The sequence below is a fragment of the Microcaecilia unicolor genome, chromosome 6 (assembly GCF_901765095.1).
Source record: "Microcaecilia unicolor chromosome 6, aMicUni1.1, whole genome shotgun sequence".
Lineage (NCBI taxonomy): Eukaryota > Metazoa > Chordata > Amphibia > Gymnophiona > Siphonopidae > Microcaecilia > Microcaecilia unicolor.
In genome coordinates this window covers 109,268,147-109,281,711 of record NC_044036.1, presented here as the reverse complement: position 1 = coordinate 109,281,711, position 13,565 = coordinate 109,268,147, and the positions used below count along the sequence as shown (strand labels likewise).

The 13,565-nt window shown below is 42.1% G+C and overlaps 1 protein-coding gene across 2 annotated transcripts in view; it reads right to left on the bottom strand.

The window, feature by feature from the left end:
* Nucleotides 1-13,565, bottom strand: part of COL11A1 (collagen type XI alpha 1 chain) — a 700,769-nt gene that overhangs the window by 231,377 nt on the left and 455,827 nt on the right. For both annotated transcript variants that reach the window (XM_030205574.1, XM_030205575.1), the window contains one exon: nt 1,263-1,316. In XM_030205574.1, the coding sequence (XP_030061434.1) occupies nt 1,263-1,316 (54 nt within the window). The remainder of the gene's footprint in view (nt 1-1,262; nt 1,317-13,565) is intronic.

Genomic DNA, 13,565 nt, shown 5'->3' with positions numbered 1-13,565 from the left:
AATTTTTTGCCGGTTACATTCACTAATGCAAGCATTGACACATGACCTGAAAAAGAAATGCTGAAAATTGTCCCATTTCCTGAGCACACTAGAATGGGCTTAGTGAGTGGGAAAGTCCCACATTAGCACCTACTAAGCCCACTTACTAGCACACTTTAGCAGACATACCTCTATGTGTCTTTATAAAACAGACCCAGAATAGGAATCCACTTGGGCTTCCTATCTAGGCAACCTGTTCTAAAATTACTCTCATTGTTGATAAAATTATTTGGCTGTTGGCATGTCAGGTGATTCCCGGGATCCAGCATGGGGAAAATTGGTATTTAGTGATACCAGAAGAGGGTACATACCAACTCTCTGGAAGGATGGATGATGACTCACCCTCACTTATTCAAAGGCAGGCTAATGTGGCTGCGGAAAGAGATGGCCTAGCTGATTTCATGGAGGATGATAAAGACAGCTGGGGGCAATATGGAATTGTTTAACTTTGGGATGCATAATTCATATAAATTGTTTAAGTAAACCAGCTGCTGCTGCTCAATCCACAAAGCTAGTTGCTGTGTTTATATCTGTCATAATATGATATCAGCTTAATTCCTAACCTTTTACTAAGGTGCACTAATGATTAGTGAGTGTTATATGCCATGCAGCCAATTATATTCCTATGGGCTTCTTACCACTTAGCACACACTAAATCCAGTCTGCCGTGATCGGTGCTTAGCTCTGGATAGTCAGTGCTGGACCATTTCCGGTGACTGGAATTGAATATCTGTTTTTGTATTTTTTTTGACGGTTTAAACTTAACCAGCAAAGTTAATATTCAGCGCTGCTGGCTAATTTTATAGCGGACAAAGATAGGAATTTAGGCAGTCTGATTTAGCCTTAAAACTTAGCTGGCAAAGCGCTGAATATTTGTTGGCTAGCTGGTTCTACCACACGATATAGCTGGTTAACCACTCTGCACTAAAATTCAGTGGAGATAAGCTGCTATCTCATGCTGAATATTAGCACTTAGCCGGTTAAATGTTATTTAACTGGCCAGGAGCCATTCCTGGCCTGTTAAATAGTGCTGAAAAATGGCCAAATTAGGACTCCTTTTACTAAGGAATGCTAAGGGAAATCATGAATGGGAGTGCCAGGAATGTCAGGACTGTCTATGTGAACAATCCTTACAGCTATACTTGTCCAAGAAAAAATCACAATTGAATATATTTATAAACTATTATTTTACTGTGTGCAATAATGAATAAATAGGATGGTACCTGTGGACCTACGACCCCTCCTGGACCCGGAGGACCAGTTTTGCCTTGAAAGCCCTGAAAAGAGATCACATACAATAATTATTTTTAGGTAACAGTAGAAGCCAACACAATATTGCTTTCATTTTATCTATTCTGGCAGTATAAAATTCAAGATTATTCATAAGGAGATTGAGGTTAAAATGAGAAATTCTGTGCTTAGTGTCAGCAGCTGTAATAAAGAATAAGCAGAATATGGAATCATTAACATAGGTAAAACATTAAAAAAATACCATGAATTTGCTGGATCTACAAACTATAATGAATGCACCACTCAGACACTCACAGGATTACAATGTAATTCTACAAAGGCAATGCACTAGACTAAATTAGAAATACAAGTCCAGCAGGTATATTTGAAACTCTTGCTGCTACAAACGTATAATTATATAATTTCAGTACCTTCTGAAACATTTGTAAAATCAATGCTTTACAAGCAGGGTCTATTTAGATACAGAGCGCATTTTAGAAAGGATGTTCACATTGGAACTGAGACTTCAAGGTCAGAATATCTCAAGTTCCACTAATATTTTAGAACTGGATCTACAGACATAGAACCACTTCAAAAATACATGGAGAAACGGACCTTTATGCACTTGTTATGTGAAACATGAAAGATACATTTTAGGAAAAAAGGATGTAGTTATTGGCATGGGCTACCATTAAGATGTGTTATTCTACCACTAACCCATGCTGCTTGGCCATTTCATTTTTGGTTATTTTCACCCACTGCGGTAAAAGGGGCCTGGCGTGCTGCAAAAACAGCCACTGCTGCTAGCACACTTTCTCAAGCTCTGGGCAACAGTCTGTTGATTTGGATAAATTGTGCAACACTGAATTCAGAGAAAGAACATGAAAGAACCCAGCCACACCTCCTAAAGGGAGGCTGAGCACAACCGGGCCGATGGCCTGCGACGTGGGGGAGGGAGGGGGGAGGTGAGAGGAGGGTGCAGGCTGCCACCACGTTTTTCTCTCTCTTTTTTTTTTTTTTTGAATCCTCCTGCTTGCTCCCAGCTCACCCCATACCTTCGGGACGCACCGCTATAGCCAATGGTAGCCTTAGCCTGAGCCACGCTCTAGAAATTGTTACTCGCCCTGCAACTGCCGTGCACTCGCTCACCACCTCTGTCCTCTGCTCCCCCCGAACATGTGGAGCCCTCTCTGGTGCCCAGCCCGGGCGGCGAGAGCGAGACCACACCGCCGATCGCGCGCTCGCGAGACCACACCGCCAATCGCGCGCTGGCAAAATCTCTATCCCCTGCTCCCACCGCTGCTCGCCCGGCTCTTTCCTGGGAGCGCCATGCACCAGACACACGCCACACCCCGATGCGGAAACCCCCTCCTTTGTTATATTTCTTTTGTTTTTATATCTCCTACTCCTCGCGATCCGCTGCGCCCCGTGCACCGCAGCAATCCCCTCAGCAGCTGCACCCTCCAACGGCCATTGCCCTTATCTATATATTTATAATTTTTATAACATACCGTTCACCACGTCGCGAATCGCGATGTCAGTACTCGTTGCCCGCCTAGAGGAGCGACCACGGGGTTTTCAAATGCACGCGTGCGCTGCGCCCTGCCTGCCTCGACCTCTGCAAGCACCCCTCGCTGCGCCACAACGGTTCTAGCAATTCCTGCTTGTCTACCCACGCGGCGACGGGGGATCAAAAAGACAACAGCGGTACTCTCCGATGGATCAAAGGTAAGAGCACTGCTCTCTCCTTGCTGTCCCGAATGGAAAGGAAATTCTCCTTTCCTTCCCTTCCTTTCACTTTTCCTTTCTCTCCGAACAATGGGGGACCACGGCGAACGAGGTGTCGTGGCCATGGTCAGTGGCGGTAAGAGGAGAGGTTGACGCAATGACACCAGGGGGTACACAGCAACATACCAGTAACAGTACTAACTGAGATGCTGATAACAGGGGCAGAAAGACCTCTTGCAAAGTGATAAGCATAAGCAACAGTACGGCTGCATAGTGGCAGCAGGAAAATCTGGACAGCGTGTCTCCTGGCTTAGGCGGCCGGGGTCCAGAACGCCGTTTTGGATATTATGGCTGGGCATCCTTAAGCGGGATGTGCCAGGAGTCTACGGGTGCTGGTAATTGGCACAGGGAACCCACAGGCTGCTTGGGCGGCAACCTGTGGGGCATACTAAGCATTTGCAAGACCCGAAGCTGTGTACCCCCAAGTTATTAATTGATGATAAATGTTAGTTATGTGGTTATGACAATAATTATGTTATAATATGTTATAATGTTGTTCTGAATTGTAATGTAAAACGTTCCTGGCTGCGGCCAAAATAAATCCAACCTTCTTCAAGATGCGTTTGGTGTGGTGTTTGCAAGTGAGGTGGAGCAAGTGCCGAGTGCACAAGTTGTGTGGTATCCTCTAATCTAGTACTCAATGAAATAGTCGGGCTATCCAGTTAATAAAGTGGATTTCTAGAATGAAGTATGGTAAGGTTACTAAGCACCACCAGTTTTGAGGTATTGTCCTTGAATGTATATGATTTTCCCCCATCTGATCAGGGCCAGAATTAAATTAGGACCAATATTCAGACCATGGGAGGCAGCCCGGCTAACTCCCGCAGTCAGCGGTGAGATCAAACTGGTTATAATGTGTGGTATAACCAATCAGTTGCTAAGCACTGACTGGGAATATTCAGCAGGAGATAACTGGCCATCTCCCACTGGGTATTCACGGATAGCCAGTTAAGTACTATTTAACCGGCCATTCTGGCTGGTTAAATAGCATTGACTATAGGGGGGAATTGTCCCTAAATGGAGCAAAGATCTACACATGCTTTTTCTGCCTGTGGTAGCAAAGAAAAGGGAGTACTAACTTCAGATTTGTCTGTTCTTTTAATTGTTGCAGATGTCAGAGGGTGACAAAGACCATGAGGCATAGCCCAGCTGAAATTTAAGTTGGTGGAAGAGCAGGAAACACTGAAAGAAGTGGGAGCAAGGAAAAAGGATCCAGTATCAGAAGCAGGAGAAAAGGAAGAACAGGATCAAGAAAGGGATGATGATGATCGGAGAAGAATATGACCTTTCTCAGTGACAATAAAAGCAAAAGGGCCTGATCTGTCCTAGCAGCAGTAGAAGACAAAAGGCACCACTTACCGTCAGTGGCAAACAGTGGAAGATTCCCCACCAGCTGTAGAAGCAACAGTGACTAGAGCAGAAGAATGGTTGTGAGAGAAGGCAGAGGACCCTGCGACAGTATGATAAAAAGGAGGGAAAGGACCATAGAAGTGGGAGGAATACGAGGAGAATGGATGAGTAGAAAAATGAGGATCCCTGTGGCTGGCAAGTGGGAAGTGTAAAGCCCAGAGGTAAAAGAGTTGCAGAGTCGATGGACCAGTGTTGTGGGGAGCACAAACAGGAAAACTGCCCTGGATACCCATTCTAGAGAGGGCCTTACTGAAGCTGAAGAAGGCACAGCCTGCTAGCGGGTTTTGAGGTTCCCCCTCTCAATTTTTTTCCCTGGGCCCCAGCCTTATCTAACACAGCCAGGGCAACTGCTAGGTCTCTGGCACCCCCCCCCCCCCCTATAAACTATGAAGAACTGAAGGTGAAGGGAGCACTGAAACTGGGGAATGGATAACTAATAGAAGGAGCAATGGAACCAAGGGTTTGGGTTATGCAGGAATCAGGGAGGAATGGGGATCATTGTAATATGAGAGGGAAATGGAGTATATATATTAATGAAAAGAAATGGAGGGGGATCAAGCTGTTATAATAGGGGAGGATAATGGGACTAAAGATGTAAAAAGTAATGTTGTCAAGCAGAAGGATGCAGGAGTGATTGACATGAGGATGGTTCAAGAAGGCACTGGAAGTAGACAGGTGGGGTGAATGACAAAATGGGATGAATCCATGTATTTTTAGCTAGCTGAAAATCTACATAGGAAGATTTAGTCATTCTACTCATTTTTGTTCAATAAGGTACCTCAGGTAGTGTTAGAGGTGAGAATATGCGGCTTCATTCATGACTAAGTATTTGAAACTTTGCTTCTTGCAGTTGTGTAAACTCCCTCAAGGTGTGTATGAGGATGCTATGATTGAGAACTGTGGCTCACTGCTCACCACTATACATAGCTGAACCCTGGCTTGGTGTGATCTGGCAGCACATCAGCAATATCTGCAAAGGTTGGGGCGGGACCTGTGAGGCATATGCTCACAGGCTCTGAACTGGCCCCACCCCCACCTTCCACACAAATGTTCCATTATCAGAAAAAACAGATGTGAGAAGTGAGACTTCCACAGTGTCTGTGAGCATATGCCTCCTGAGTGCCATACTGACTTCTGCATAAGCATAAGTATGAGAGTAGCCATACTTGGATGAAGGAGATAGGCAGAAACTGGATCCAGGGGACAGCTTTTACTTATGGATGTAGGACAAGAAATGAAGAAAAAAGGTGGAAAGTAAAGAAATAAATGGAAAGGAAGCCCTGGAAACGGAGTTAAGGGAACAGATAGAGAGCAGCAGAATCAGAGACTGGGACCAATATGGAAAGAAAAACAAAGTCACCAGACAACAAAGGTAGAAAAAAATCATTTTATTTTCATTTTAGTGTTTGAAATATGTCCAATTTGAGAACTTATATCTGCTGTCTTATTTTGCACTGGGTGTACTGGAGCTGTAACAGCTTACAGAAATTATTTATAATGAAAAAAAATCACACTATTTTGTTCTCCTATACTAGTATAATATTTTCAATGATGTATGTTTATATGCTGGCATAAGGGGTGTGGCTATCATAGGGGTGGAGCCATATGTGGTGACCCCGCCCATAATGAGTACCGGCACCTTTTTTTCTACAAAAAAAGCACTGGTTAAATGGTCAGTATTCTCAATGGAGAAGGGTAGTTAGTGGGGTTCCCAAGGGGTCTGTGCTGGGACCGATGCTTTCTAACATATTTATAAATGACCTAGAGATGGGAGTAACTAGTGAAGTAATTAAATTTGCTGATGACACAAACTTATTCAAAGTCATAAAGTTGCGGGAGAATTGTGAAAAATTACAAGAGGACCTTACGAGACTGGGAGACTGGGCATCTAGATGGCAGATGATGTTTAATGTGAGCAAGTGCAAAGTGATGCATGTGGGAAAGAAGAACACAAAATATAATTACGTCATGCAAGGTTTCGCGTTAGGAGTCACGGACCGAGAAAGGGATCTAGGTGTCATCACTGATGATACGTTGAAATCTTCTGCTCAATGTGCTGCTGTGGCTAGGAAAGCAAATAGAATGTTGGGTATTATTAGGAAAGGGATGGAAAACAAAAATGAGGATATTATTATGCCATTGTATTGCTCCATGGTGCGACCGCACCTCGAGTATTGTGTTCAATCCTGGTCGCCGCACCTCAAAAAAGATATAGTGGAAATGGAAAAGGTACAGAGAAGGGCAACAAAGGTGATTCAGGGGATGGGACAACTTCCCTATGAGGAAAGACGGCTGAGGGGAGATATGATAGAGGTCTATAAGATAATGAGTGGAGTGGAACAGGTGGATGTGACGCGTCTATTCATGCTTTCCAAAATTACTAGGACTAGGGGGCATGCGTTGAAACTACAGTGTAGTAAATTTAAAACAAATCGGAGAAACATTTTCTTCACCCATCGCATAATTAAGCTGGAATTCGTAGCCGGAGAACGTGGTGAAGGCGGTTAGCTTGACAGAGTTTAAAAAGGGGTTAGACGGTTTCCTAAAGGACAAGTCCATACACCACTACTAAATGGACTTGGGAAAAATCCACAATTCCAGGAATAACATGTATAGAATGTTTGTACGTTTGGGAAGCTTGCCAGGTGCCCTTGGCCTGGATTGGCCGCTGTCGTGGACAGGATGCTAGGCTCGATGGACCCTTGGTCTTTTCCCAGTGTGGCATTACTTATGTACTTACTTATGTACTTATGTACTTATATACTGGGTCAGACCAATGGTTTATCTAGCCCAGTATCCTCTTTTCCAAACAGAGACCAAGCCAGGTTACAAGTACCTGGCAGAAACCCAAATTGTGGCAACATTCCATGTAGAATCCCAAAGAATAGCAAGATCCTGGAATCCAAAGAGTGACAAGATTCCATGAAGAATCTCAGAGTAGCAATATTCCATACTACAAATCCCAGGGCAAGCAGTTGCTTCCCATGTCTGTTTCAATAGCAGACTATGAACTTTTCCTCCAGATATTGCTGCTGTACCAGCATGTTGATCCAGACAAACATGTGACTCAGCACCTAGCCAGTGGCGTACCAAAGGGGGGGGGGGTGGGGGCGGTCCGCCCCAGGTGCAAGCCGCTGGGGGGGTGCCGCGCACCTGTTCCAGGGCAGAGGGAGCATGGAACGAGCGAAGCCGACAGGCGCGGAGCACCCCCCCAGCAGGTAAAAATGCACCCGGGGGGTGTCCTTTCGCCGGGGGGAGGTGTGTCCTTTCACCGGGGGGAGGTGGCCTTTTGCAGGGGGGTGTTGGGGTCGCTCTGCACCCGGGGGGGGGCGCATCGGGTGTCAGCCACCCCAGGAACGCCACTGCACCTAGCTACCTGCACACGAGGCCCTTCTGCTTCTTCCTGCAATGATTCATTTTTGATTACCAACTGTGCTAGAAGTAGGTGGGGAAGGAGTGAGGGGCATGCATAAAGTTGGAGCAGCGCATATAGGTGAGTGGAGTTGAAGAAGATCTGGGGATGATGGGAGCAGGAGAGTAGAAAGGAGAGCACCAAGTGTTATGTTATTGGGGGAGGGCAAGGGGACCTGGTATCTCACTATTCTTGTATGTTCAGAGTGGGAGGACGATCCCCTTCCTCTTTTCTAGAGGAAAGGAGAGCTCTAAAAAATTTTGCTTGGGGTCTGGAATTTGAACTAATGTCACTGACTCTCTGATTACTTTTTTTATATACATTATTCCAACTAAAACAATATTTAATTTAATTCCATCTGTAGTTTGGCATAGTCGATTTTAAAATAATGTATATTAAAGGAATCCAGGAGACAAAAATTTCAGGATAGTGTTAAAAATTAACACTTTGAACATATGAATCTCATCTATCATGCTTCTGCAGTTTTCCACCTCTGCCCTCTGATTGAATGATATGAAAATTGCAGACCAACGTTAAGTCATATGCATCATTTGAATGAGAATTATAAGAATATGAATTTGTCACAGCAATTGACCCTTGATTTCTCAGTGAAGACACTGTGTAAATGCTAGGGTCAGGTCACATAACTGTTCTCCTTAGTTAACAGCAATTCTTCTATTATTTCTCCCTTATTTGCATAGGATTATGTCCAAAATACATCTGTTCATATTTAGGAATTAAGTGCCAGCTTTTCTGGCATCTAAAATTTAAAGGAGGACTTCAATTTGATCAGGTTTTTCAGTCTCTTTAACAAACAAATCTATTACATGTCATCAGTGTTCCCCATCCATGATGCTTAGTGTGGTTCAGGTAGTAGAAACATGTATCCCCCAAACCCTTTTCTCAATTAAGGAGTGAACCCACAAGCTCAAGCTAGAAATGGTATATAGGACTGCCATGCACCTATTTTTCTCTGGCCATGCCAGTGAAAATGATGATCGAGTATGTGTCAGGAAAACATATTCATAGGAATAGCCCTGACTATAGCATGCAGAGATGCATAGATATAAGAAAAGTTTTTAATTTGAGGTGTAATGAGATAAGATTGCATGAAGTATGCTCAGTATTACATAATCATACTTCTCTCTTATTCTGTTTGCAGAAGAAAAAGAAGGCTTATGAAATTGTTGTGCCTGAGTGCAGGCATGCATGTTTGTGTGTATGCGTGCATGCAGGCGTGTGTGTACAAGTGTGCATTCATGTGTGTGTATGCAGGTGTGTGCATTTATGTGTGCATGTCTCCCATTTAATTACTCTGGTATTTGGTGTCCAATCCATACCAAAGTTTCAGGACGTGTCAGAGGAAGGGGGACCTGAGAATTCTGTCTGGGGTGGGGGTTTTTTTTTGATCCATGCATAGTACAGACTATAGATATAACCCAGAAAGTAGTTCAATTAGTTTTGCGTGGAACATCTTGCTTTTATCTATTAAGTAGTGCAATACATTCCATGAATTGAGATAGTAATTGTTTTTATGTTGCTGTTGTTGCCAAGGGACAGTATTAGATGCTGCACATTGATTTAAAATTAAATGGTGTGATTTATTTTGATTTAATTTAAGGGTATAAATCATTCTTGCAATTGTTTTATCCTATTTAGTTTATTTTTAAATCATAATTGACATTTTTAGATGTATTTTATATTTGATGGTTTACAGCTGCTGTGGGACAAAGGTAAAATGGAAATCAGAAAAAAAACATCAAAGTTCTGCACATAATATTGGGCCATGTTTACTAAGCCACGCTGTAGGGGGTCCTTTTACTAAGGTGCGCTGAAAAGTGGCCTGCGCTAGTGTAGGCGCATGTTTTCACCACACACAGTTCCATTTTTCAGTACACCTCTAAAAAATGCCTTTTTTTGGGGGGGGGGGCAAAAATGGATGTGCAGCAAAATGAAAATTGGCGCGCATCCATTTTGGGTCTGAGACCTTACCACCAGCCATTCACTTAGCGGTAAGATCTCATGTGTTAACTGGGCCGTAATGGTCAACATGCATTCAAATGCTGATTAACGCCCATGCGCTGAAAAATAAAAACATTTTTGGCGCGTGTAGTGGACACACGTAAAAAATGATATTAGGCCGGGGTCACACGTTGGGTGCGACCAGGTGCACACAACTAGGCATGCTAGCGTTTTTAGCATGTGCTAATGCTAGAGACACCCATATATTCCTATGGATGTCGCTAGCATTAGCGCACACTTATTTTTAGTATGCGCTAAAAACACTAGCACACCTTAGTAAAGAGGGCCTAGGATTCTTTATTTTATCCATTTTGTAAGCAATTTCATTAGATTGAATTCTATGTACACCTGGAGCAATTTTCAATATGATGCTCAATGGGGTTTTTACTAAGGTGCGTTTATGTAATAACACACATTAGGCCTTGTTTACTAAGGTGCGCCAGCATTTTTAGCGTGTGCTAAAATTAGTGCATGCTAAATGCTACAGACATCCATAAATTCCTATGGATGTCTCTAGTGTTTAGTGTGTGCTAAAAACGCAGGTGTGCCTCTAGCACGGCTTAGTAAACAGGGCTCATTATTTGCTCTTTAATGCATGTTAAAAGGTAATAACGTGTTATACTACCATAACACGTTAGTTTTAGGTTACAGCAGGATACCTAATGATAAGATGCAAAGGATGCAAATGCCTGCAAAACACTCCATTATTGTGTAAATCAAATAATGCTCTTGCATTGAACACAAGCTGAGTTATTCCTGGAAAAATAAAAAAAAAGCACATAGAATTAATTTTGGGCATATAACATTGGCATTGTTGCAGCAGTGCTAATAGATTTCTTTTGAAAGAGGAGGAGAGAGGAATGGTTTGAAAAAGGGAGGGGTAAAGGAAAGAGGAAGAGTGAGAGAAATTATTCTATAAATAGAATTGATGAAATAATTTAATGTTAAATTTATTAAGGTAGTATGGGATATAAATTAATGTTGCATTGATTTATTTATTTAAATAGCGCGAGGGAGTAAAAAGTTTTAAATGAAGAGCAAGGATAGGTTATTCATTTAATTTAATTTTTTTTTTTAAAGATAACTTGGAAAGGAATTTGATTGGGGCTGTGGGGGGTTAATATAGGGAGTTTGTTTGGAACTGGGAGCAGAGCAAAGGAGCTCGAGAAACACGGCATTTTTGGTAGGCTGGGGGCTGTAGAGATACAGCAGGTGGGTTGGAAAGATTGAAGTGCGAGGACATTGGAAGGCTGAAATTTAATCCCACCCAATCCTTCCCTAATTTTGGTTGGATGTAGGAATAAATTGTAAAGTTAGTTTTTAATTTGGGGGTAGGATTGTTTAATTTTATATATTGAGTTACAAGAAGGAAAATTATTAAGTCACAGCAGCAGAAAATTTGATGTGAATTTCAAGCGGCCTTCATTTAAGGATAATTAATTAAATGGATTTGGGGTTTAGCTTCCCTCTATATTGACACTGTAATGTATTTGTTTCCTCAGTTCATTGTAAGCCGCTTTGAGGCCGCTTTAAGTGGTATTAAGCGGGGTATAAGTGCTCTGAATAAATAAATAATATACTTGTGTGTGTAATATGCTTGTGTGTGAAACTGCCATAAGCAAGAGTGAGGCCTTGACATCACCGCAGGTCTCACTTTACAAGTGGAGTATTGAGTGTGAATACATTTGATAATAAGTTGTCTAGCTAGGTCAGCACCGACTAGCTATTAAAATGAATACAAGAGTATTGAAGGTCATATTGAAATGTTATTCTGTTATTTTGGTTAAGTTTATGGTTTATATATAAAGCTGCGGCCAAATTAATTACCCAACAAACACGTTATCATTGATTGATTTTTGTGTGAGGTAAGAACGAAAGAAGTGCAAGTGCCAATGTTATGACTGCTGAGATAATCTGGTCCCATACTCCTGGTTGCCATCTTAAAGGGACCAGGGTGGGAAAATAGAGGTGGTATACAAATAAATATATAAATATTGAAACCAAAATGATATGGGAAATTTTTCATTTTTTTAATATCTCGGGAATTTCCCATTTTTAAAAATATTATACATGATGTCACTAGAGCACAAACATCATTGGAACAAATATGTGTTATGCAGTTAGTGTATTTAATCCAGATGGCTTTTTTCTAAGCTAATACTTTTTGAGAGTCTTGTCGTTTTAGTGGAAAAATGCTTTTGACAGGTAAATTCTGCTTTGCCCATAAAACTGGCAATTTGTCAGTTTAAAAGGTGGTGTTTAATATTTTATATAATCTGAGCATTAATGATGCATGGCAGCTTTTGAGTTTCATAAAATCAATTTGTTTCTTTTGAAAAATAGTTCTGATGCGCCTGGAAGTATTGCCTGGTACCTCATTCTGGGCCCCTTTTAAAAAGAGACGGTAATCACTCATTAAAAAGGCAGCCTGGCGGTAGTTCCCACCCCCAGTGTGCCATCAGTACCCAATGGGTTAGCGCAGGAGCCCTTAATGCCACCTCAATGGGTGGCGGTAAGGGCTCCCCTCAAAATGGCCACGCGGCAAGTGCTTCACTTTCTACATGGCCATTTCTTTAAAAAAAAAAAGAAAACCTACCTTTTACCTGCTGCGGTAGACGGGGGCCTCGGCGCATGTCAAAAACACCCCTTTTGCCGCAGCTTGGTAAAAGGGGCCTTCAAATTTTTTTGTTGTTGTTACATTTGTACCCTGCACTTTCCCACTCATGGCAGGCTCAATATGGCAATGGAAGGTTAAGTGACTTGCCCAAAGTCACAAGGAGCTGCTTGTGCCTGAAGTGGGAATTGAACTCAGTTCCTCAGGACCAAAGTCCACCACCCTAACCACTAGGCCACTCCTCCACTCCAATTGAAGTCTGCAGCAGCGTTTGTGGTTTAAATATACTTTGTACCTGTTACTGACTGGTGCTCTTATTATATTTTGTTTTATTCATCAGCCATTGTTTACCACCTATCTTGCTGTCACCATCCACCTGGCTCACTTGACTCCACCCCTATTCTAATGTCCCTGGAAGTACTGCTTGGTACCTCCTTCAAGTTGAATTATGTGATGGCGTTCATGCCATGACAGAGTTATTATTAATTATTGTACACTGCTTTGCCGTTATCCAACAAAAGGTGGCATATTAAAACAAATAAATCAAAAACCATGGTTGGGCAGGCTTCTATTAGACCATTTTGGTGCTCATTTTGAAGTACAGTATACAGCTTGTGGTGAAGCTTAATCATAACAACCAACAGGTTTGGTATGTTTTATTTATTTATGATAAATCTTTATGTTTCACATTTAATGATTTTATTTTCATATTGAAGTTATTGAATTTATCAATTTGTATGTATTTTAGTTTTGATATTTAGTTGTCTTTTAGAGTTTGTATACCCCTGATGCAGTCTGATTGGACATAACATGGTCATGTTGGGTGTTTTATTTTAACACTTTGAGACCCTTTTACTGAAGGGTGTTAAGCCATTAAAACACAGTTAGCACACACTAAAAGGCTACCACAGAATGGATTAAGCACATTGTGGTAATTATGCCTGTTTGAGCACGCTAAACCACATTACCTATTTTTAAAAACATTTTTTCAGGGGGGCATGTCATGGACGGAGAGTGGGCATTCCCATGTTATCTGACTAGTGTGTTAAG